The following is a 25,213-nucleotide window of genomic DNA, read 5'->3' as shown; positions in this document are numbered from 1 at the left end:
ATTTCTCTAACTCCAAAATTGTGCCATCTGTTTATTGATTGACGCAGGAGCAGGGAGACATTCTTTTTGCTACAAGCTTTTACTGTGTGTTCCTGAGCAAGATACCAAGTAGTTCTGTAGTTCCTTGTTTTATTTTCACATTTTTGTAAAGGTAGAAAACAATTTATGAACTTGAAGCCTTTAATATAATGAAATATGGGACCAGCCGGCTATTAATAGAAAACTGTTATTTTGTCATACAGTTCAGAAGGCATTAACCTTTGGGCTTATGGATCCTCCTTGACATTCCCAGTTGTCTTTTTTTTCTTTAAATGTTTGATCCCATGAGTCCACGTATACTTCCTTGAAAATATATTTGATTTCTGTTCCCCCTGCCCCCACCATGGGGGAAGGAGAGGGGGTAGAGAAATATCTGTAGTATATTTAGCTTTCTAGGGTCTTGCCATTTAGTAAAGTAGTTAAACTAAATTAGGGTTTAAGTTAACTCAGGGACTCCAGTTATGATAGCAGTTAATATTCACTTACCAGTGATGATAGAGACAGGTTAGTCCTGTGTCCACAGTGTTCATAGAACGACCTTGAACATGCTTATGGATCTTAACTCATGTGACTTTCTCTTTCCTGACCATATGTAGTTTGTTGTTTCATCAAAATTAAAAGCATATTATCTTAGGGACTTCCCTGGTGGTGCAGTGGTTGAGAATCTGCCTGCCAGTGCAGGGGACACGGGTTCGAGCCCTGGTCCAGGAAGATCCCACATGCTGTGGAGCAGCTAAGCTCCACAACTACTGAGCCTGCGCTCTGGAGCCCGCGAGCCACAAATACTGAGCCTGCGCGCTGCAACTAGAGAAGCCACCGCAGTGAGAAGCCCTTGCACTGCAATGAAGAGTAGCCCCCGCTCTCCGCAGCTAGAGAAAGCCCGCGCGCAGCAACGAAGACCCAAGGCAGCCCAAAATAAATAAATAAATAAATAAATAAATTTTTTTAAAAGCATATTACCTTAATAGTTACAATTAAAGGTTAATAGTCATGATTAAGAAGTGTATTTATCTTTTCATCCCTACAGTGGATTCTACTCTTGAATAAGTTTTCATCCCTAAGTGAAAAGTTGGTCTCTTTGCTTTAGAGGGAGAAGGAAAAAAAGAAAACAAAAACCAAACTTCGTTTGTCACCGCCATTTCCTGTTGCTTTTGCCTTAGGACCTAGGTTGTAGGACAAGTCAGGGGGTGCTTTTTCTCTTGCTTCCCTTTCTTAGTCACAGCTGGAGAACTGTGGAAAACAGAGGTCAGGATGTAGTCAAGGATATTTAGTTTTTGCATCCTGGCTTTAATGCACCAATAAACTGAATTGTGTTTTAATTTTTTCACATTGAAAAACAAGTTAAATCAATACAAAATTATGTTTTGAATCCATGAAATTTCATAAGTGTTAATCCTATTTCTTTTAAAATCTTCTTATTGGTCCTGTGAGACTTCCTTTTTAACATAAACACCTTCATACAACAAAATCAAACTACAGGATATTTCCTCAGTTGACAGAAATGGTTTAAAAGTTCTGTCTGCAGTGTTTCTAAATGATCACCTCAGGTTGGACATTCTAAACAGGAATTCCTATGTGGTTTGGATTATGTCCTCTATATATAAAAAGTGGCGGGGATAGTAAATTTTTTCTCTGTTGTCATAAGTATTCCTCTCTTTTCACTGCACTACTGAGAACATTGTACTCCCTTCTCACTTGCTATTTTTCTCTCCTGTAATTCTTCTGGAGACAATGGCTATTCTGCTTGGGCAAGCTACCTTTATGGGAAAGTTCTTTGTTAAGTAGGGTCCGTTAGCCGTTCTTTCACCAAATATTTGTTGAGTACCTACTAGGTTAATGAGGCTGCATGTCTCAAAGGGTGTACTGTATACATATTAATCCTATGAGATGTGCTGCAAAAAACCCAAATGGTTCAGAACCCAAGGAAATTTTGGGTATGGGCATGCTTTGTTTCATTAGAGATTTACAATATACCTTAGTATGTTAAATATTCTAGGAAGTTCATTTCCCAAACTTTTTTGACCATGAGACGGTTTTACTTTCTACTGTTAATTTCGTGAATTCTATGGAACATACTTTGGAAAATGTTGAATTATATATAGAACTCGCCCTTACTGTTAAATAAGGGGAGAGAAGATAGATATATAACTATATATATATGTATAAAGCAGACAAGACCATAAAAATCAAGATATAAAGGGAGGTAACTGTAGACCCCAGAGACAAGGGAAGAGTTCATTTTAGCTGAAATATAGCATGAATGAAGAAGAGGAGTGCTATGTAAGGTAATTGGGGTTTAATTGTAGAGGTCCTAAATGCCAGGATTAGGAATTTGATTTTTTTTTCTTTCTTGTAAACGTAGATGCCTTGGTAATAGTGTTTGAGATCATGTAATTTGACTGTGGTGACAATGGCTATTTGACTTCCAGATTAGAATTTGAATAGCTAAGAACACGTTTGCGTGAAAACATATTTATGTCTCTTAGATTTACAAACTAAGTAACAAAAGCTATTTAAGCAGACTTACTGAAAAAGACTTATTCTCTTGTTCAATTAACTAGTTAAATATGTTTAATGAAAATGAGATATACAAGTAAGGACCACTCCTTTACCTTCAGGGTGCTGAAATGCTACTTGTTTTAGACGTATTAGCTATTAAACAAGTGTCTGTGGAACCTAGCCACCAATTACAGTATCATGTATATGAGAAAATGTATTCATTCAGTAAACATTTAGCTTACCTTACCTTAGCTACCCTAGGCCAGAAATCCTTCCAGGTACTGGAGTTAAAAGACGGTTTGAGTTAAAAATCTTGTTGGGGGAGTCAAAGAAAAAAAAAGAACTCTTTCTTCTCTCAACATTCTACCACTATTCTCAATATTACTTCACTTCTGATACCAGATGTGTGGGGATTTTCTTCCACAACAATTCAGTTCAGTTTTCCAATAGACACTGACTGGTGTCCTACAATTCACTCTAATTCTGATACTGTCTACCTGGAGTTAGCATCAGACCCACAAGTTAAGGACTCAGTCCCACAGAAATGCCCCCACTTCAGATACCGATTGCAGTCCAGGTTGTCACCTGTGTTTCTGACTGACAGCTATAAATTGGAGGGTCTCCTGACTCCCACTTAGAGATTCAGTGATTTGCTTGAATGGCTCACAGGACTCAGGAAAACAGTTTACTAACTAGATTACTGGTTTATTATAAAAAGATAAAACTCAGGAACAACCAGATGGAAGAGGTACATAAGACAAGATATGGGGAAGGAGTGCAGCACTTCCATTCTCTTGGGTGCTGCCACCCTTCCAGCACCTTGATGTGTTCAGCAACCTGGAAGCTGTCTGAACCCCACACTTTAGGGATTTTTATGGAGGTCTCATCATGTAGGCATAATCATTAACTCAATCTCTAGCCCTTCTCCCCTTCCCAGAGTATAAGGGGTGAGGCTGAAAGTTGCAGGCTTCTAATCATGCTTATCTTTCTGGTGACCAGTCCCCATACAGGAGCTCACCAAGAGTTGCTTCAGTAGGACAAAAGATGCTCCTATTACCCAGGAGATTCCAAGGCATTTAGGAGTTCTGTGTAAACCACTCCTATCACCTTTGTCACTCAGGAAATTACAAGAGTTTTAGGATGTCTGTGTCAGGAGCCAGGGTTGAAGACCACTGGAACAGAAGATGCTCCTAGTATGCTTATCACTTAGTCCCTTAGTTGTCTTATGTGTGCTTTCTTTCTACCTTTCCATGGGTAGGATGAATTCCATTTTGCTAGTCTGAAACGAAATGAAACGTTTGTAGTGCTTTTCAAAAGAATCAATATTCAGTAAATGTAATTCATTTAAATCCACCATGAAACACATAGTCTCATGAAAATCAAATCAAATGTGGTTAAAAAGTAGAGCCAAATGTGATAAAATTCATTTAGTTCCAGTGCCAGAATTGCATAAAGTTCATATTTGGTTTCTGGTAGAATCTTGGATTTATAACACCATAGAATGCCTATTTTTAATTTCTGGAGTGGAGGGTGGTGGTCCTGTCTTTTTGGTTTTGGATCTATGAAGCAAGTCTTGATTTTCAAGATCCTGTGCAGGGGATTTGGCCATGTCCCCGATAACAAGTGGTTTGATTTATTGTGCATCTATGGTGTGCTCAACATTGTTCTATTGACCACAGCTGAAAAGCAAGAGAAGTGTATGACAAATCCTGCCTTTGCTTTCAGTTTAAGTGTGGAGAAGAGAAAAACTTACAAATGTTTCTATAAAACAATAAATGGCAAAATGGCAGTAATATATTGTTCTGTGTTGGCATTTGAATTTTTAAGCCTCGTAAGGGGTTAAGAGTGAAGAAATCAGTGGAGATCATCTAGGGAAAGAACCCTTTCCCCATAAGTATCCTTGTGGGTTGAGTTACGTGGTCACAGGTAAGGAAGCAGAAGTAGCATGGGTTTGAAAAGAAGACTAGAGGAGGCTGTTGGTAGTGTACATGTTCATTTTGGGGTGCAAAGCAATTTGGTTAGGTACTGTAATATAAGAACTTCAAAGGGCAGATTTAAGAGTGTAAACTTCATAGTTTAGGAATTGCATAGGGAAGTTTCTGACTAAAAGGGAATAGTGTTTTAAAGATTAGTTTGGCAGTGGTCTGCACAATGAATTTAAGAAAAGCGCCTTATATAGGAAGTACTTGAACCCACCTGTTAGTTGGTTTAATAGGACACAGAAATACTTCTCTCTGAAATCCTCTGAGCCTTATTTTTTAATCCAAGCAAGCGAAAATATTATAGGTTCTTTGAGTTTGTGGGTGGCTGTAACATTTTATTGGATCTATTTTTGGGAACGCTACTATAAGAAAATATAAACGTTTGGTTGGATTTTCTCAAGGAAACAATGTTAAATTAGGGATTTATGTTCCTGTCCAAGGGCTTGAGGTCTTAATTTTTAATAGAAATGACCACAAACCCCAGGTTTTTATTACAATTGGTAGCATTTGTAAAGAATAGGAAATCAGTTTAATAGATCAACACAGTAATCAATTATGTAAAGTTGAATTTAATTTGATAGTATCTTTGTAGTACATACTTAGATTTTTGTTTTTGTTTTGGCCGTTTGCTTTTAATTACTACAGAAAAATAGAGATTAAGATATACCTTTGTCAGGTTCATGAAATTCTAAAAGATTTTGGGGGTAATTGTTTACAGGTATCTTTGAGAATCCTCTTAGGAAGACTTGGTCATTTGGAGGTCTTGGAGAATTTGTTAATTTGACTATCTTTTTCTCATTGTAAATGCCTTTGCAGCAATGCTAAGTATTAGAAAGTAAATTATTGGGATTTATTTGGTTTTATAAGTAGCAAAGGTTTTGTTTTGTTTTTTGCTTTTTTGGAACTTCCATTCCATTGGAATCAGTAGCTGATTTATCTTAAACTCTTGTTGATAATTTGATTGCTTTCTGAAGATGAAACCTGAACTTTGCTTCCAGGATGCTGTTGTCTCCTAAGTTTTCCTCCTCCTTTACTGGTCCCCCTTACTTTGTCTTTTGTTGGATCCCTTTCCTCCTTCTATCTCCACATGTTGGCATGCCCTTCTTCTTCCTAGATGATCTCATCCTGTTCTGAGGTTTTAAATAACTCTAAGATTATGTCTAATGCCAGTTTCTTCCCTGTAATACAAACTTATTTTTCTGACTCTGTGCTCTGCATATTCATTTGTATATCTAATTGGCATCTTCAACATATCATATGCAGAATAGAACTCTTCCATCCCTACTCCCTTTTCCATCTCTTTCCCCAGTCTCACTAAATGGCACCACTTACCATTCATACAGTTGTTCAGGCTCCAGACCTCTATGAGTAATTATGATTCCCTTTTAAAATTTCTCCCCACATCCAATTCATCAGCACTTTGTATGGGTATGGTCTTTAAAATGTCATGAACCGGGCCACATCACAGTACCCCCTCTACTGCCACTTTCATCTGAGTCATTAGCATCTCTTGACTAGACTAGTACAGTGTTGCAGTTTTTCTCAGAGAAGCAGACTTTGAGACAGAGTTTAGTGTGCAGAATATTTATTAGAAAGTACCCTTGGGATAAATACATGTGAAAGGACAGGGTAAAGAAGCAAGATTGGGCCTTAGGAGAAGTAGCAGTACAGTGCTGGCCCAGTGACAATGGTGATGATCCCTATGGGAAGAGCTGGAACTAAAATTACCTGTCAGAGTTGTCCTGCTTTTTACCAAAGTAGTCAGGCCTTTATATCCCCATCTTATTTAGTCATTGGATATAGACCACATTGAGAAAAGTATGACATTGAGTGAAGTGGCTCTCTGCAGCTGAGTGGATCCCTGAAAATACTGCCAGGTGAAGGTTCTGTGCTGACAGCACTGCTAGCAGCTAGAGCAAGACCCTTCTTGAAGGGAGATCTGGATGATACGTGTCCACCGCAGACCACCCCTGTGCCACTAGACTCCATGTCTTCACATACATTTGGGGGGTAGCTCCTCGACTCCAGTTGGGGTTCTTATCCTGGAGGAAAATTAGAAGGTGGTTAGTGGGATAACTATGGCCCCTACTGTTGCATGTGGTCTCAGGTTGCAGCTGATATCACTTTCCATTTTTTACTCTCTGTTCTAACTCCCCCTCACCTTCAGCTAGTATGTCTGCTGCTTTTGGTGGCTTAACTGGTTACCGTACTCTTCTTAGGCCGGGGTTGCGCACATGTCCGTGTACTTTCAGAATTGGTCAAGGTAGTATCACAAGATCCTTACAAGGAGATCTGAGTGTCAAACATATTGTTCCCTGCCCCCTCTGTATAGTAGCCACCCTGCCTCCCTCTGATGATGTCAATTGCCTTGCCAAAGATGGTCACTCCTCTTCTTGTTTTTTATTCCCTGGATAAAAGCAGCCAAATGCCCAGGCAACACTTGCAGTTGTAGTTTATTGGGACTCTTAATTATGTTCCCATACAAAAGTATTCCCCCTTTGGAGATTAAGACCTCTAACCCTGTAGACCTTAGAATTGCAGGAATAGCAAGAACAAATTGGGAGTCAGGATGATCAGGGCTACTTCTGATTTTATTCCTTGTTCCCAGGCTCATGTGTTTTTCCTGTTCAGGACACAGCATCATATAAAGGTTTTAAATTCAGAATGTATACTGCATTTTGGTGGATAGTGCTCCATCTTTATAGAGTATTGTCTCTGAACTGGTAGTTCAGTTATACCTTCAGCAGGCTCTTTCAGTGCTCTATCAGACTGGCAGCTTCTGGGTGGTATGGTTTATGATATGACCAGTTGATTCCATGGTCACACCCTTTGCTGTTAAATGGGTCCCATGGTCTGATATGTGAGATCCTGTGCCAGGAGAACAAACACTTCCTCTGAGGATAGGCAAACTCAATTTGGAATGTTTCTATTCCTGTTAGAATGAATTACTCTTCCAGCGTGGAAAGAGCCCAGGGTAGTCAACTTGCTACCACATGGCTGATTAGCCTACTTGAAGGATGGGGCTGTTTTAGGGGCTCAGAGTTGGTCTCTGTCACTCTTAAGCTAGATCTTTGACTTTGACACTAGATGGATCAGCCTTGCGAAGTAGGACCTCATACTGTTGGGGCCATATCTCCGAACTGTGTTCTCTCTGCTCATGTGTGCAATATGCTAATGCTGGGCAGAGGCTGGCTGGTGTCAGCTGGCAGAGTCATCTTGTTTACTTGGTTGGTGTCTTCTTGTGAATGTTAACATGTGGTACTAAGATCTTCATACTTCATGCCCAATCTCATGTATCCATTCACATGCCTGTACCCCAGACTTTCCTGTTCTCTTTCTTCCAGTCTTTTTCCTCTGATAGCCAGGCCCTTTGCCATTGTCTGTGAGTCCATATATATTCCAACTGCAGGTCAGTTTTCTGTCCACGCAAGAGGATGACCAGGTGTATTTCCCAAAGCTTTGCCTTTTGGGAGGATTTTTTCTTTCTTGCCACTGAGTTTCAAGGCCACTGTTGAGGGAGGTTGTAATTGCAGCTGCTGTCCATTTTCATTTGGCACCCACATGCTTTAGCCAACTCTTCATAAACCAAGCTCATGCTGTTTCCTTCTCTATCATCTGGTTGTAAGAGATTCCCATAAGGCCATACATGTGAACTGAGGGAAGGATGCTAGTGCAATAGTAGTGGAAGACATGGGAGTTTGGGCTACCTGCTTATGCAGTTTGCTTTGTGGTTCTGTTCATGTTTGATCCTGGGTTTACTACTTCGATCTTATGATGGATAGTTCCTAGGTCCACTTGGGGAGTCTGTTAGAACACACCTTATGTTATAATTCTGGATGCATGGTCACTTCGTGTCCTGTGGTCAGGTGTACCTTCTCTGCCAGGGTCCAGAAGCGTACTAGGAGTTGTTCCTCAAAAGATATGTAATTCTGCTGCAAATGGCATGATCTTCCTTCACAATCTAGGGATCTGTGTTGTGATTATCCCACTGGAGCTTGCTATAACTCCACATGACATTGTTTCTTGGCACTGATTTCTTTAATACTTTAGTAAATGCTGATTTCTTTAATACTATTGGGTCTGCTAGGTTGTATGGCCCCCTCTTCCACAGATCCCTTTTCTGTTTTTGTGTTACCTGATATATGTGCCAGAGTGGGTGTGGAATATGTTGGCTCCAGAAGCTGAAAAGGCCTACCAGGTGTTATGTGTCCTTCCTTGTGGTGGAGGTACAATGTACCATAGTTTGTTCTTTACTTTGGATGCGATGTCCCAGCCTCCGCTGTCTACCTTAAAAGTTTTATTGATACACTGTGCCCGTGAATCTTTATAGAGTATACGTCTCAGTCTCCAGAGTATGTGTGTCTTACCAAGCTTCTCCAGTGTGCTAGCCAGTTCTTGCTCATTTGGCCGAATTAGCATGATGTCATTTCATGTGAGGAATCAGTAAGATGTTCTGCAGAATGTCGATACAGTACAGATCATGTTATAATAGAGGGTAAGAGAGTTCACACAGCCTTGAAGCAAAACTGTAAATGTACACTGTTGTCAGTTCTATGTGACCATGAACTGTCTGATCCTCTTTGCTGGTAGGGATAGAAAAGAACGTATCAGCTAAATCATTGGCCATATAGCATGGGGCTGGGAGGTACTGCATGTGGCATGGCAGATGTAACTGGGGCTACTTTTTTGTTGATTATTGAGGTAGTCATCCTCCAGGATTTGTCTGGTTTCTGCAAAACCCAGACTGATGAATTAAATGAGAAAATGATAGGTAGCATTACCCCTGCATCCTTTAGATGGGGGTTGGCAAATTTCCAGCCCATGGGATACCTGCCTGTTTTTAAAGTTTTTTTGATACATAGCTAGACCATTTGTTTATGTGTTGCCTGTGGTTACATTTGTATTATGTAGGCAGAGTTGAATGGTTGTAACAAAGACTCTGTGGCTCTCAAGCCTAAAATACTATCTAGTCCTTTATGAAAAAATTTCCTGATCCTTGCTTTAGAGCTTTAAGAGTGGCACTAATTTTTGCCATTCCACTTGGTTACTACATTGAGTAGGGAGGGGCAATTTCAGAGACTTTTACTTGGACTTCCCCACCATAATAGTTCCTACTCTGTAAACCAAGGACTCAATGTGGAAGTTGCATTGGCCATCAAGTGTGTCTGTTCCTATTAAAGGTTTGCAAACTGGGGAAATGGCCACTAGTTGGGCTAACGGCCCATTGGACTGATGGTGAGCTTGACTTTGGCTAGGAATGTGTTTATTACTTGGCTCCCGTATGTCCTTCTCCCATATGTCTCTTGAGTCCACGGTGCTTTGAGTCAATCAAGAATGTCAGCTAGGACCCTGTATACAACAGACCTCAAAAAGTTTGAGTATTCCTCTTTCCCTAGTATATAGTTACTCAAGTAAATTGTTGTAACTGCTTTTGGGGGAAGGAATAGTAGAATCATTACTGCATATATTTGCCAGCATATTGCAGAGTCCTTCCTCCTGGGAACCTGGCCTTTTCTTCAGTCAATAACGGGGAATATGTTATAGTACATCCTTCAATACCTTAGTACAAGCTGTGGATTCTCACCACCTCTCTTGATCTCATCTACTATTCTCCACTTCACTCACTGTGCTCTAGTCACACTGGCCTCTTGTCATTACTTGCATACTAAGTTTGTTCCCTGTACTTGGAGCATTCCTTCCCCAGATGACTTATTCCTTAGCTGCATTTAGTTCTTTGTTCAGAATTTACTTTAAAAAAAAATTATTTATTTATTTATTTGTGGCTGTTTTGGGTCTTCATTGCTACATGCGAGCTTTCTCTAGTTGCGGTGAGCGGGGGCTACTCTTTGTTGTGGTGCGTGGGCTTCTCATTGCAGTGGCTTCTCTTGTGGAGCACGGGCTCTAGGCGTGTGCGCTTCAGTAGTTGTGGCACACAGGCTTCAGTAGTTATGGCTCTCGGGCTCTAGATGCAGGCTCAGTAGTTGTGGCACACAGGCTTAGTTGCTCCGCGGCATGTGGGATCTTCTCGGACCAGGGCTCGAACCCATGTCCCTTGCACTGGCAGGCGGATTCTTAACCACTGTGCCACCAGGGAAGCCCAAAATTTACTTTCTTAGAGAGGCATTGCCTGATCACTTCTACCAAAAATAATTCCACTCTTATCCATCCGTCTGTATCCTGTTTACCTTTCTTCATAGTTCTTATTACGTTTTCATATATCTGCTCATTTGTCTGTTACTCTCCTCCCTGAAATCCGGTGGAGCAGAGATTTTTCTCCTGCCCTTCAGAATGTATAGAATAGTGAGTAGCATGTAGTAGGCTCTCAATTAATATTTGTTGAATGAAGGAATACTGTATTTTGAGAAAATTGAAAATATTTCATATGAAAAAATGCTTGGTTTTTTTTCACTGTCAATAATACTGTTGATTTGTAAGTTTTTTGACATATAATTTAGTAAAACTGGTTTGTTGAGATTAATGAACAGTGTAACATGTTGAATTGAAAACTGAAACTACTCTCAGTAACTAATAAATGAAATTAATAACACATGGGAACTGGGACTTCCCTGGCGCTCCAGTGGTTAAGACTCTGTGCTTCACCGCAGGGGGCATGGGTTCGATCCCTGGTCGGGAAACTAAGATCCTGCGTGCCGCATGGTGTGGCCAAAAAAACAAACAAACAAACAAAAAACCACACATGAGAACTAAGATTATTAAGTACTGTATTTACACAAGTATCTATGCGTAAAAAATGACAGGGAAAAGGAGCACGATTACTATATAATTTAATGAAAGTACTGTGGACTTTTTTTTTTTTTAACATCTTTATTGGAGTATCATTGCTTTACAATGGTGTGTTAGTTTCTGCTTTATAACAAAGTGAATCAGCTATACATATATCCCCATATCTCTTCCCTCTTGTGTCTCCCTCCCACCCTCCCTATCCCACCCCTCTAGGTGGTCACAAAGCACACAGCTACTCTCCCTGTGCTATGTGGCTGCTTCCCCCTAGCTATCTATTTTACATTTGGTAGTGTATATATGTCCATGCCACTCTCTCACTTTGTCCCAGCTTACCCTTAGTACTGTGGACTTTTGGAGAGCTGCTATTTCCTAAATAAATTTAACCTCTTTTAAAGAAAAAACTCTTTATTTTACCAGAAGTGAAGGCTTGAACTTTTGAAATCAGATAAGCATATGTGATCTTGGATTAAATAGCCTTTTGTATCACATAATTTCTCAGGTATAAAATGAATCAACATTAATAGAACCTACCTCATGGACTTGTTAAGTACGTATTAAATGAGATTAAGTTTGTAAAATGCTAGGCACATATCTGGCACATAGTAAACACATAAAAAAAATCAGCTGTCATCACCATCTTATCATAATTTAGAAGTATTTCATGTGCTTATCAGACTTTCTAAAGTTCTAAGTAGCTCTAAACAAATTTTGAGTCATTGTTTCTCAATTTATGTATGTAAATTAAGAATTGTTAGACATGTCAACCCTTTGTCTCAAGAGAAGTGAGGTAGACTACAGGTATGATTATATAAATATGTTTGCTAAATGAGTTAATTGTATATTAGAGGGCCAAAATTTTTTCTTTGCAGGATATCTAACTCATCCTTAGGATTTAATCTTTAAACATGTCAGCACCTGGATAAATCTGAATTTTTAATTTTTTTTTACAGTTATTACAAAATATTGGATATATTTCCTGCATTGTGCAATACATCCTTGTAGCCTATCTTACACCCAGTAGTTTCTGCCTCCCACTCCCCCACCCTTATATTGCCCCCCTTCCACCCCATTGGTAACCACTAGTTTGTTCTCTATATCTCTGAGTCTGCTTCTTTTTTATATTAGTCATTAGCTTGTATTTTTTAGATTCCACATATAAGTGATTTCATACAGTATTTGTCTTTCTCTGTCTGACTTATTTCACTTAGCATAATGCCCTCCAAGTCCATCCATGTTGCTGCAAATGTCAAAATTTCATTCTTTTTTATGGCTGAGTAGTGTTCCATCATATTTATATACTACAGCTTCTTTATCCATTCATTGGTTGATGGACACTTAGGTTGCTTCCATATCTTGGCAATTATAAATAATGCTGCTGTGAACATTGGGGTACATGTATCTTTTTTTAAATTTACATATTTGTCTATCTATCTATCTATCTTTATTTATGGCTGCGTTGGGTCTTCATTGCTACGTGCGGGTTTTCTCTAGTTGCGGCAAATGGGGGCTACTCTTTGTTGTGGTGTGCGGGCTTCTCATTGTGGTGGCTTCTCTTGTTGCAGAGCACAGGCTCTAGGTGCACAGGTTTCAGTAGTTGTGGCGCATGGGCGTAGTTGCTCCGCGGCATGTGGGATCTTCCTGAACCAGGGCTTGAACCCGTGTCCCTGCATTGGCAGGTGGATTCTTAACCACTGCACCACCAGGGAAGTCTGGGGTGCATGTATCTTTACGAATTAGTGCTTTTGTTTTTTTTCAGATATATACCCAGGTGTGGAATTGCTCCACATATGGTAGCTCTTAGGTTGCTTCCATATCTTGGCAATTATAAATAATGCTGCTGTGAACATTGGGGTACATGTATCTTTTTTTAAATTTACATATTTGTCTATCTATCTATCTATCTTTATTTATGGCTGCGTTGGGTCTTCATTGCTACGTGCGGGTTTTCTCTAGTTGCGGCAAATGGGGGCTACTCTTTGTTGTGGTGTGCGGGCTTCTCATTGTGGTGGCTTCTCTTGTTGCAGAGCACAGGCTCTAGGTGCACAGGTTTCAGTAGTTGTGGCGCATGGGCGTAGTTGCTCCGCGGCATGTGGGATCTTCCTGAACCAGGGCTTGAACCCGTGTCCCTGCATTGGCAGGTGGATTCTTAACCACTGCACCACCAGGGAAGTCTGGGGTGCATGTATCTTTACGAATTAGTGCTTTTGTTTTTTTTCAGATATATACCCAGGTGTGGAATTGCTCCACATATGGTAGCTCTATTTTTAGTTTTTTGAGAGACCTCCATACTGTTTTCCACAGTGGCTGCACCAATTTACATTCCCACCAACAGTGTAGGAGGGTTCCCTTTTCTCCTCATCCTGGCCAACATTTGTTATTTGTGTTCTTTTTGATGATAGTCATTCTGACAGGTGTGAGATGGTAGCTCATTGTGGTTTTGATTTGCATTTCCCTGATGATTAGCAGTGTTGAGCAGAGCTGAGATTTAAATCACTCTGTTTTCACTGCTGTATAAAACTTAATAGTAACTTTGGGAAACTACAAATAGCTCCTTGTGCATAAGGTTTAGATGGTGAGGATAAGAAGAATTCAAACTGGAATCGCCAGCGAATGCTATAAGTTTAAGTTACATGCTAAGTGGGAGGCAATATATGATATCTATTTGTATGAAAGAGGGTAGTATGGAAAATATGTAAATTATTGTGTATTAGTCTAAAAAATGCATTATCAGCTGATGGTGAACATTTGAATGTTTATTTTCTTGATTGGGCCTTCTACTCTGATATTATTATTATTTTTAAATTTATTTATTTATTTATTTTTGGCTGTGTTGGGCCTTCGTTTCTGTGCGAGGGCTCTCTGCAGTTGCAGCGAGCGGGGGCCACTCTTCATCGCGATGCGTGGGCCTCTCACTATCGCGGCCTCTATTGTTGCGGAGCACAGGCTCCAGACACGCAGGCTCAGTAGTTGTGGCTCACGGGCCCAGTTGCTCCACGGCATGTGGGATCCTCCCAGACCAGGGCTCGAACCCGCGTCCCCTGCGTTGGCAGGCAGACTCTCAACCACTGCACCACCAGGGAAGCCCTATTATTTTTTTTATAATTCTTTTTTTTCTGGGAAAGTTTAGAAAATTTTATCCTGCTTTTTCATTTTTAAAATTTTTAAAATATTTATTTATTTTTTATTTTTGGCTGCGTTGGGTCTTTGTTGCTGCGTGTGGGCTTTATCTAGTTGTGGCGGGTGGGGGCTACTCTTTGTTGTGGTGCGCAGGCTTCTCATTGCTGTGGCTTCTCTTGTTGCGGAGCACGGGCTCTAGGCGTGCGGGCTTCGGTAGTTGTGGCTCGCGGGCTCTAGAGCGCAGGCTCAGTAGTTGTGGTGCACGGGCTTAGTTGTTCTGTGGCATATGGGATCTTCCCCAACCAGGGCTCAAACCTGTGTCCCCTGCATTGGCAAGCGGATTCTTAACCATGGCGCCACCAAGGAAGTCCTATCCTGCTTATTTAATATCAGATATTATACATGAGCATTTTTTTCTCATTTCATTAAATTTTTTTACAACATGATTTTAATAGGAACATAATTGTTTCATCCTATTAAGTTTACTATAATTTTTCAATAATGATTTTGTTGAATATTTGTGTAATAATTTTTCAGTGTTATATATAATACAAAAATTTTGTGTTCATATCTGCTTTTTCCCTTAGAATTTTAAAAGTAGAATTACTGGGTTAAAGGGTATGAGCATTTGTAGTACTTTGATGTTACCAAAATGTTACCTACTGTCCTCCAAAAATACGGTACCTTTTAACATTTCTAACAATAATGAGAGTGAATTTCAGCTTACCCTCTCCTGTATGCATATTATAATTAAGGAAAAAGAAAAACTTTGTCAGTTTGTGAGGCAAAAAGAAGAAAAAAAAAGTGATAACTTGACCTTATTTGATTACTAGTGAAGCTGTATATATTTCATGTTTCTTGGCCATTTGTATTTCTTCTATAAATTGTTTGTGTCCCTTCCTCATTTTTCCTTTGGTATGTTCCTGCTCATAATACTCTTTAATATTTTAATATACTAATTTTCATTAAGTAATTTGTTTATTGAAGATTTTTTTAAATTGAAAAAGCCTGTACATTTTAATAATACAGATGTATTTAATTAGTAATTTAATTTTAAGTTCTCACATGGTATAAACTGTTCCATTTTTGTAAGTAGTATTAAGTCATGGCCTGTGAAACTTTTTAAAGGAACATTTATTTTGTAAACTAGGAGCCTTTTGTGGCAGATGAGTATATTGAACGTCTTGTATGGAGAACCCCAGGAGGAGGCTCTAGAGGGGGACCTGAAGCTTTTGATCCTAAAAGGTGAAGTAAAAATTTTTTTTCATAGGGCCAGTCTAGTACAAATTTGTATCTGGAATAGAGGTGACGGTTGGAATTCCTTTCAACATTCAAGTAAAGGGAGTTAACAGCTGGCCAATAAAAGGAAGAAGCATTAGAAGTTTGAGATTTATTTTTTTTCTTTTATGTTTCTTTTATTTTAGAGAAGGACTTTAAGTGATATGGGGGAAGGGATTTTATTGCATTATGAGAATTTAATATTTTCTCCAATTAGTAATAAATTAGAAATGGCTGGCTATACCTCTAAAATAAAACATGTTGAATATGTTGTTTTAAGTATCGTTGTAAATTGGGGGAACAAAAATTCACCATACCCTGGAATGCACAGTATTATTTTTATATAGTACGATATACCTTTTTAACTATTTCTATAAAATTGGTTTCAATTCTGGGGGTTAATGGAGATTCCCTATGAGGTTTTCATTTATGTCAGAGATAATCCCTAACAGGATGCTGAAGAGAAAATTAACATGTTCATCCTTACCTCAAGGAACGCTCACTAATACTTTATTTACAATTATAAGTGAACTGGTCACTTCCTAGTGATCCGTTATAGATGGATTGATACATATTCTAATTTTCCTTTGTTAGATTATTAGAAGAATTTGTAAATCATATTCAAGAACTCCAGATAATGGATGAAAGGATTCAAAGGAAAGTAGAGAAACTAGAGCAACAGTGTCAGAAAGAAGCTAAGGAATTTGCCAGGAAGGTGCAAGAGCTCCAGAAAAGCAATCAGGTAAACAGTTAGTTAAATAGTGAATAGTTTATACAAGCTTTAATATCTTTATTTCCTTTCAGTTTTCCGTTTTTGGAAAAAATCTAATGCAACAGTAATTGTTGAGCTTTCTTTATACTGCTCCTATCTCATGGGATAAAATGTTAATGAATTGTTATCAGGCACTCTTGGTGCACTTGCTTGCCTACTGAGTGTTGGTTTGGGATCACAGTACTCCCTTAGGATGGGCTGGTATCCATTACAGTGTGGTCCTTGCTTCCTCTTTAACAGTGAAAACTTTTAAGAATGATAATTCAGTAGACCTGTATTTTTAGGGGGTCATGATTAGCTTGGATATTTAGGTATTTATTTGCATTCTCATTTAATCATAAAGCAAAATAATAATACCAGACCAACTATTGCCTGGATGAAGTTTTTCCCTAGAGGAAACCTGGTCTGGGAAGCTTCACAAAAGTCATGAGGTATATACCCTAATGAGAATGCTGGTGTAACTGGGAAAAGCATGTGCAGAACTCTTCCTCAGTCCATTTGGGAGTAAAACTAGATCTCTAGACTGACTCTGGGGTAAGTAGGCCAAGCTTCTTAGCCATTCTTAGGTCCTAAACTTAATCTGGAACCTCTGAACCTCTTTCACAGCCTGGACCTGATGTGGAGCTTGATTGCCCTTTGTAAATGTAGTTAGAAGAGCATGTTTAGCATTGCTGCCTCCCAGGGGCTGTTTGTTCTTTAGTGTTAGGAGTTAGAAAGCTGATTTCTGCTCAGATTTCATATGTTTAGATTCCTTCACTTAAGCATGTATAACTGTTAGAAAATAATAAAGTCAGTAATTTACAATATAAGATAGAGAATGTGTTTTTCAGTAATTAAGGTGATAGATTCCAAATACTTCTAATGCAGATTCCCCTTGGTAATAATGATAGTATTAGTAGTTAATCTGGGTTCACTGATTGTATTTTATGCTTGTTCACATTTTTCCTAGGTTGCCTTCCAACATTTCCAAGAACTAGATGAGCACATCAGCTATGTAGCAACCAAGGTCTGTCACCTTGGAGACCAGTTGGAGGGGGTAAACACACCCAGACAACGGGCAGTAGAGGCTCAGAAATTGATGAAATACTTTAATGAGTTTCTAGATGGAGAATTGAAATCTGATGTGTTTACAAATTCTGAAAAGGTGAGCACTGTCAGAAGGATAAAAGCAGATTATAACATTAATAACAATGCCCTAATTATGAACTGCAGTTATTACTTTCCAGAGTCAGACTTCAAATCACTGAGTAGCTGTCTTATTAAAAGTCTTTATTCTGAAATGTACACTTGTGTACAGATTGCTGATCGATTATATATATTAAAATTTTTAGTTGGATTGCCTAGAATTTTTGTGTATGAAATTTGTATGGTTTAGAAATGTTGAGGTAACTATTTTAATAAATATTTCTTTTTCATAACTGACTTTTAATATTAACAGAATTTGATAGTCACATTCCATTGGGTGAGGGGGTGGTCTGACCTAAATCATTGACAAGCTGAAGTATCTTTCTGTGCAAGGAATTCAGAGCTTCTAATTTTTGTTACTTGAATAAAGATCTTTTACAAAGAATTAAAGCATAGTTTGGATCAAAGAGAATAGAAAAATCTGAATTAATTGTTTATGTTAATCTTTTTCATAGCACTAGTCACTTAATCCTAGTCTAAGGTTGCATGGTGTTGGCTGCTCTACAATCTTGGAAGAGGTTATTTAGCTCACTTTCTTCCCCTCGGAGGAAAAAATCAAGATGCATGAAAAAATAGACATTCTTATGGATGGTATATGCACATAGTGACATTGTCCACTAATATGTTGAATACAGTCTTCCAGAATTTTTCTGAGTGTACTCCATGGGATATCTCAGATAGTGGAATTTTAAAAACTAAGTAGTACTGAAGTTCACTTTGAATTAAGCAACACATTTTTTTGTGAGTAGGAACTATATGGGGGTATAGAATTTATAATTTTTAGAGATCTTTGAAAGGAATGGTTACATATGTAGAGATAACTCCTCTAAAGAAAAGGCAGTATTTTAAATAATGAGTTTCAGGAATATATTTGTAATATAAAGTAGGACTGATAAGATTAACATCAAGAACTTTATCATACTTAAACACTTGTAAAATACTGGCAATATCTAGCTTTTATATATTCACGTGATTTTTATATATAATAAGTGTGTATACACACACACACACACGGCTTGAACACTGAACTGTTTTTCAGGATAGTTTATGGAATGCTTTTATTTTATGTTTCCTAAATATAAACATACATATTTCTAATGTATTATAGAAATACATATTTATACATATAAAATTTTTTTATATATATATAAAATTGTATATAATTCAAGTCTTATACCTTGGGTTACCTTGGAATTATACCTGTTGGATTGTAGAGTATATTTATGTTTTGTTATAAACAAAATGCAGATATTTTACCCAATGTGAGTTGGTCTGTTTATTTGATGCAGCTCAAGGCGGCCATTTAGAATCTAGAGAAAAATAAATATTTTAAAATTGACTGATTACATATATTTTTATCCTGATTTGTATTGCTTGTAATGTTTTGCATAATGAAGTTATGTTTTTTACACTTTTCTTTAAACATTTTAATTATCCTCAAGTAATTGTGTAGTTCATGGTATTACTATTGTCTCTTAATTTTTAAGATTTTGATTGAAAGAAGAAGAAAAAAACCCTTCATATTCTTGCTACTTCATTCACTTGGTCACTAGCTGTCTGTAATTTTTGAAGAGCAAGTAGAGCTAACAGTGCTTAAGCTACTTCCTCTTATTTTCTCTCCTTTGCTTCACTCTCTACCATATCCCATTTTCTTTCATCTTGTTCCTTTTTTCTTATACTCTAGTCCTCTTTTCCCAGTTGTCTTGTTTTTCTCTCATATCTCCCATAAGTTTTGGGTTACTGTTGAATCATTACTTTGGCCTGGTACTATCACACTTAACTACACTTAGGAACATCATATATGGTATTAGATTGCTAATTATTAAATAAACTTCTAACTATCTCAATTTCTGCACTGTGTGCCAGCCACCTTCCCAATGGAAAGAGAAGGAAAATCACCCATGTAGTTAGGGAGGTGTGTGATGGTGGAAGGGATTAGAATGCGAAAAGATAGCAACACATCTTTTTCCTTTTTCTTCCTGCTCCATAGTCATTTTTGCTTTTTTAAAATCTTTGCTTCTCAGAATCTTCTAATTTTCTTCTCTGGGGAAAAAAAAACCCGTTTTATGGCCATAGTATATATTCCCTCTTAACCTCTGTCATTACAAAGAATGTTAGTTGTTCCTCTTCTTAGCATCACAACTTAATGTTCTTCATGTAGATAATGCCTGATGGTCCTGATTATCTTTAACCTGTTAGCATCGGTGGTCTCTCACCTTACCCTAACATCAGTAGCAGATGTAAGCAAGTTATTAGATTGTGGTTTTGAAAGCTTCTGTACTTTTATAGTATATTTCGACTGATGGATGACCTTAAGAGCTACTTGTGCTTGAAACAATTTTTATAAAATAATTACCTGTGGGAATTCCATAAAATCAAGTGTTATTTACTCTGCTATACTTCTTACTATATTAAGTGAAGTTTGCAAACACTACGTAATGGGGACTTCACCTCTTAAAACAACAAGAACAAACTCCTGATAGGAGCATAAAACATGTATGTGGGTCCTTTCTGAAGGGAGTATCGGTGAGGAGAAAAGGGTGGACATTGCTAGTACAACTAAATGGCATGGTGAAAAGAGATAATGCAGTGGTATCTGTGCCCATGTTCAGTAGACTAGAGTGAGCATCTGGTAACTGAAAATGATAGTGACATGCTGACTAGGAGAGAAGAAATAACTGAAGCAGTAATGCTATCTATATTCACTATTGTTGGGCGAAACAGCAATATCGTTTGGTCCTGCTTTTGTTTTCCACAGTTGCTTGCCAGACTTCACATGAGTACTCTCAGCTCTTCCTTCACGTTTGTATGAGTTTCTCTCTCTCTTTTTTTTAGTGTAAAAGAAAGTGAATGATCATAAAATCATTTACTTAAAGGTGTGCCAAAATAAAACTCAATACTTATTTGAAATTTGTTTTAAAAAATAAACATTATGTAACTCCCCTATACATTAGTGTGAATAAGCACAAATGTCTGCATTTTAAGAATTTTGGACCCCTTGCCTAAATCCTTTAGTTCCACAACTTGAATAAGTACAAACATTTCTGTACCATATTCCATTCTAGAAACTTCATATTACACTTAATCTTTGCTTTTATAACAAGTTTTATAACTTGATATGTTCATTAAATGACAGGCATTTTGTTGTTATTTTCTTCACTTAAAATGGGATTTATACAGCAGTAGGATCTGAATTATTTTCATAAATCTTGTTTATCGTTTCACAAACTCAGAAGATGCTTAAACTTGCTTTCAGCAGTCAGTGATTTGAATTTATTCTGAGTAAACTTGAACTGCAGGTTTCATTGGGAAGGGATTGTGGCATTATAAAATCACAAGATTTCAGTACAATAATGACAAATGTTTATGTTTTATTGACTCATTATTGGTGATACCCCAGATGTATTCCTGTTGCTCATAAGATTTTATTTGTTGTGTATTTTTAAAGAAAATTGTTTGGGTGAGGATCTGTGGGCATACATAGAAGAATATTACTATTTTTAAATATAAAATTATTTTTTGATATGTATAAAGGTTTTTTTAAATTATTGCTTTTGTTTTTTAATAGATAAAGGAGGCAGCAGACATCATTCAGAAGTTGCACCTAATTGCCCAAGAGTTACCTTTTGATAGGCAAGTTTATTTCTCAAGAGCTAATTTGGGTATATGGTGTAGCATATAGAATAAAATTGTACTTTTTCCTGTATGATTTTGCTCATTAATTCAACAAGAACTTATTGAGGACTGCCTTTGTACAGGTACAGTATGTAATAGCTGATTGAAGAAAATGTGGTATCTTAACAACTAAATTTAATGATATATCTTGAAATAATTTCAATCTTATGTTTTTCTTTTGAAAAAAATTGATGGAGAATTTTGAAATTGGAGTAAGATTTTGAATTTTCTTTTTTTTTGGACTTTGATAAACAGACTAGAAGGGGACAGAGAAAGTTTAAACATGGGGCTCTTGAGCTCCTTTTTCTTCTGTCTACATGAGAATTCTTAAGCTTTTAGGGGTCTTGGACACCTTTGAAAAGCTGGTGAAAGCTATGAAATTTCCTTTAAAAATTCAGATACACAGGCTGTTGTATACAATTTCATGGAGTTTTAGAGCCTTTAGCCTATCTGTAGGCTCCTTCCTAGGGACTTCAGGTTAAGAAGTCCTGTTTTAGATGCAAGGCCCTAGGGCCATTGCTAAGTTAGGTATTAATGGTTTCATCCTAAAAGAAACTTCACTGAGAAGGAAATTCTTTCATGATTTCCTTTAGTTCATGGAATGTCAGACTCTATAATAAAATCTTGTTAACGGTGGTTCTCCCATTTAAATATCTGGAAAAAATGTCTTCCCTTTTAACAGATAATATACGTATTTTATTCTTTTGGTAATACTTGAAAATCCTGAGGTACAGGTAGAATGTAAATTTATTGCTATACTTAAAGCTTGTCCATTATGTCCCAAACATAGAGTGAAAGTGAATTCCCTCCCCCCAAATATATCTTATTTTACTTTCAACTTCGTATCATCGTAAAGGATTAGCAGTAATAATCATCTATCATTTAGCTATTATTAATAATTTCATACTTGTCCAGCATTATGAGCAATGATTTTTAATGTCACCCACAGAAAAACCTCTCTTTAACTTTATTTCAGAGTTAAACCATTTACTTAAATGGGTAAAATGTGTGGCTCACAATGAGTGCATCATAATTGTTGGCTTCATCTGTCTCCCACCCCTACAAACACAGAGGCATATACTCATCTTCTCCTGCTTCTCAATTACATGCTTCTCTTACAGTTTTGTTTTAGCCTATGAAGCCTTAGAATTGAATATATAGCCTAATCAAGTTTAATTTTTTCACAAAGATCAGTATGGCCTAACATACTCTGTGATCCACTGTGACTTTGATATCAATTTTGTATAGATCTTTAAATTATTAGCTTCTTCATCTGTCTTTGGCATCTCTTTTGCCAGCCACTCTCCTGTCTCTTCAAACTAATTACATAAGATCTCTCAACATTAATTTTCCATGTTGTACATTCCCCCTGGATACTTATGATTTGAAAAAAGTTCTAGTGTATGGTAGTGTGTGATATTTCAGTTTTTGAATTTGCAGAGGTTGAATGCTAGGCACATTGCTGGGTCCTTTTTATGGCTTCTGTTTTATTTTTCTAGTTTTAAAATAACTCATTTGTGTATGCTTATTTTATAGTTGTTTTTCTTTAAGTAACAATAGTGGAACGTCATATGAGGAAATCCCAACTGAGGGGAAAATAGACAAATATCAAGTGAATTTAAAATGCCAGTGATTATTAGTAGGGACAATAACCCAGTTGTTGGGGCTTTCTGGGTTGTTAATGCCTCGTACAGAATTCCTCCCTTTAAAAGGGAATTGGTGAGACTTCCCTAGTAGTCCAGTGGTTAAGACTTCGCCTTCTAATGGAGGGGGTGCAGGTTTGATCCATGATCGGGGAGCTAAAGATCCCACATGGCTCTGGGCCAAAAAACCAAAACATAAAACAGAAGCAATATTATAGCAAGTTCAGTAAGGACTTCAAAAATAAATGGTCCACATCAAAAAAAAAATTTTAAAAATGGGGTGGGGGAATTGGTTATTCAATGTGAATTTCCTAAGTGAGAACCAGAGACCCCATCTGGATCGCCCAAATTCAGTTTCGTTACATGGCATGCTTCCTACTATCAGTACTCTCTCCCCTCTGGCTTTGTCTTTCCTTCCCCTCCCTCCCTCCCCCCTTCCTTCCTTTTTTTCTGACGACATTTAGTATAGAGGGTTCCTATGTACCCCCAAAGCCAGTTTCTCCTTTTATTAACATCTTACATTACTGTGGTACATTTGTCACAGATAATGAACCTCATCATTGGTTTTTATCTTTCAGATTTTCAGAAGTTAAATCCAAAATTGCAAGTAAGTGGGGTTCTATTTATTTAACTGTTTTGGATAGGTAATCAGACTACTTGTATAAAAGAAAGAAAATAGTAAAAGAAGAGAGTGGGAACAATGTCATCCTCCCACCCCATTCCTGAGTTTGATTCCTCTTCCTTGAAACAACTGTTATCAATTTCTTGAGTATTCTTCCAGAATATTCTGTGGATATACAAGCATAAGACATAAATCATGTATATAATGTATAGAATTTAGTTCTGCTGTCTGCATTTACTTTAAAATAATTGGTGGCATGCTATACAAATAGTTTCCATACCTTGTGTTCTTGGCATACTATACAAATAGCTTCCATACCTTGTGTTTTTGGCATACTATACAAATAGCTTCCATACCTTGTGTTTTTAATTTAACAATCTATCTTGGGGATTGTTTTTGTATTCATACATACAGTTCTAATGTAGGTTCTCTTTTTAAAGCTAGCTCATAATGACCATTTCAGTACCTATTTAACTCCTTACATGATAGCTTGATTCTTGATCTTTGGATTGTGTTTTAAGCAGATCATTCTGGATTTCTTGAAAAGCTGCTATATTTGCAGGCTCCTTTGGTAGTCTAAGTCACTGTTTTGGGAAGTTATTGAAGTTCAGAGACCACCTGCTTTCCCAAAAGTGTACCATAGTAGCCTCAAGAATGTAGTGAATCAAATACCACATGTTGTCTTAAGGTGTACCTTGGTATTGAATCTGCCGTTGTTTGTAGTAAAGGCATCTGAACTCTAGTAAAGGGTTTTATAATTCTGGTCACCCTTTCCATAAATTCAAGTTTAAGATTTTTCCTGTCTCTTGCTATCACAAATGACATCCAGAAGGTTTTTCCCAGGCAGCTGCTTTTTTTTTTTTAACATATTTATTGGAGTATAATTGCTTTACAATGGTGTGTTAAGTTTCTGCTTTATAACAAAGTGAATCAGCTATACATATACACATATCCCCATATCTCCTCCCTCTTGCGTCTCCTTCCCACCCTCCCTATCCCACCCCTCTAGGTGGTCACAGAGGACTGAGCTGATCTCCCTGTGCTATGCAGCTGCTTCCCACTAGCTATCTGTTTTACATTTGGTACTGTATATATGTCAGTGTTACTCTCTCACTTCATCCCAGCTTACCCTTGCCCCTCCCCATGTCCTCAAGTCCATTCTCTATGCCTGTATCTTTATTCCTGTCCTGCCCCTAGGTTCATCAGACCACTTTGTTTTTTAGATTCCATAGATATGTGTTAGCCTACAGTATTTGTTTTTCTCTTTCAGACTTACTTCACTCTGTGTGACAGACTCTAGGTCCATCCACCTCACTACAAATAACTCAGTTTCATTTCTTTTTATGGCTGAGTAATATTCCATTGTATATATGTGCCACATCTTTATCCACTCATCTGTCCATGGACAATTAGGTTGCTTCCATGTCCTGGCTATTGTAAATAGAGCTGCAGTGAACATTGTGGTACATGACTCTTTTTGAATTATGGTTTTCTCAGGGTATATGCCCAGTAGTGGGATTGCTGGGTCGTATGGTAGTTCTATTTGTAGTTTTAGAAGGAACCTCCATACTGTTCTCCATAGTGGCTGTATCAATTTACATTCCCACCAGCAGTGCAAGAGGGTCCCCTTTTCTCCACACCCTCCCCAGCATTTATT

The 25,213-nt window shown here is 37.7% G+C and overlaps 1 protein-coding gene across 2 annotated transcripts in view; it reads left to right on the top strand.

The window, feature by feature from the left end:
* Window positions 1-25,213, top strand: part of EXOC5 (exocyst complex component 5) — a 54,662-nt gene that overhangs the window by 1,682 nt on the left and 27,767 nt on the right. For both annotated transcript variants that reach the window (XM_007119408.2, XM_055088450.1), the window contains exons 2-6: window positions 15,532-15,626; window positions 16,254-16,401; window positions 17,381-17,575; window positions 21,185-21,249; window positions 23,513-23,541. In XM_007119408.2, coding sequence (XP_007119470.1) covers window positions 15,532-15,626; window positions 16,254-16,401; window positions 17,381-17,575; window positions 21,185-21,249; window positions 23,513-23,541 — 532 coding nt within the window. The remainder of the gene's footprint in view (window positions 1-15,531; window positions 15,627-16,253; window positions 16,402-17,380; window positions 17,576-21,184; window positions 21,250-23,512; window positions 23,542-25,213) is intronic.

Source organism: Physeter macrocephalus, chromosome 11 (genome assembly GCF_002837175.3).
Source record: "Physeter macrocephalus isolate SW-GA chromosome 11, ASM283717v5, whole genome shotgun sequence".
NCBI lineage: Eukaryota > Metazoa > Chordata > Mammalia > Artiodactyla > Physeteridae > Physeter > Physeter macrocephalus.
Note: the sequence above shows the minus strand (reverse complement) of the source record. Positions and strands in the feature narration are given on the sequence as shown.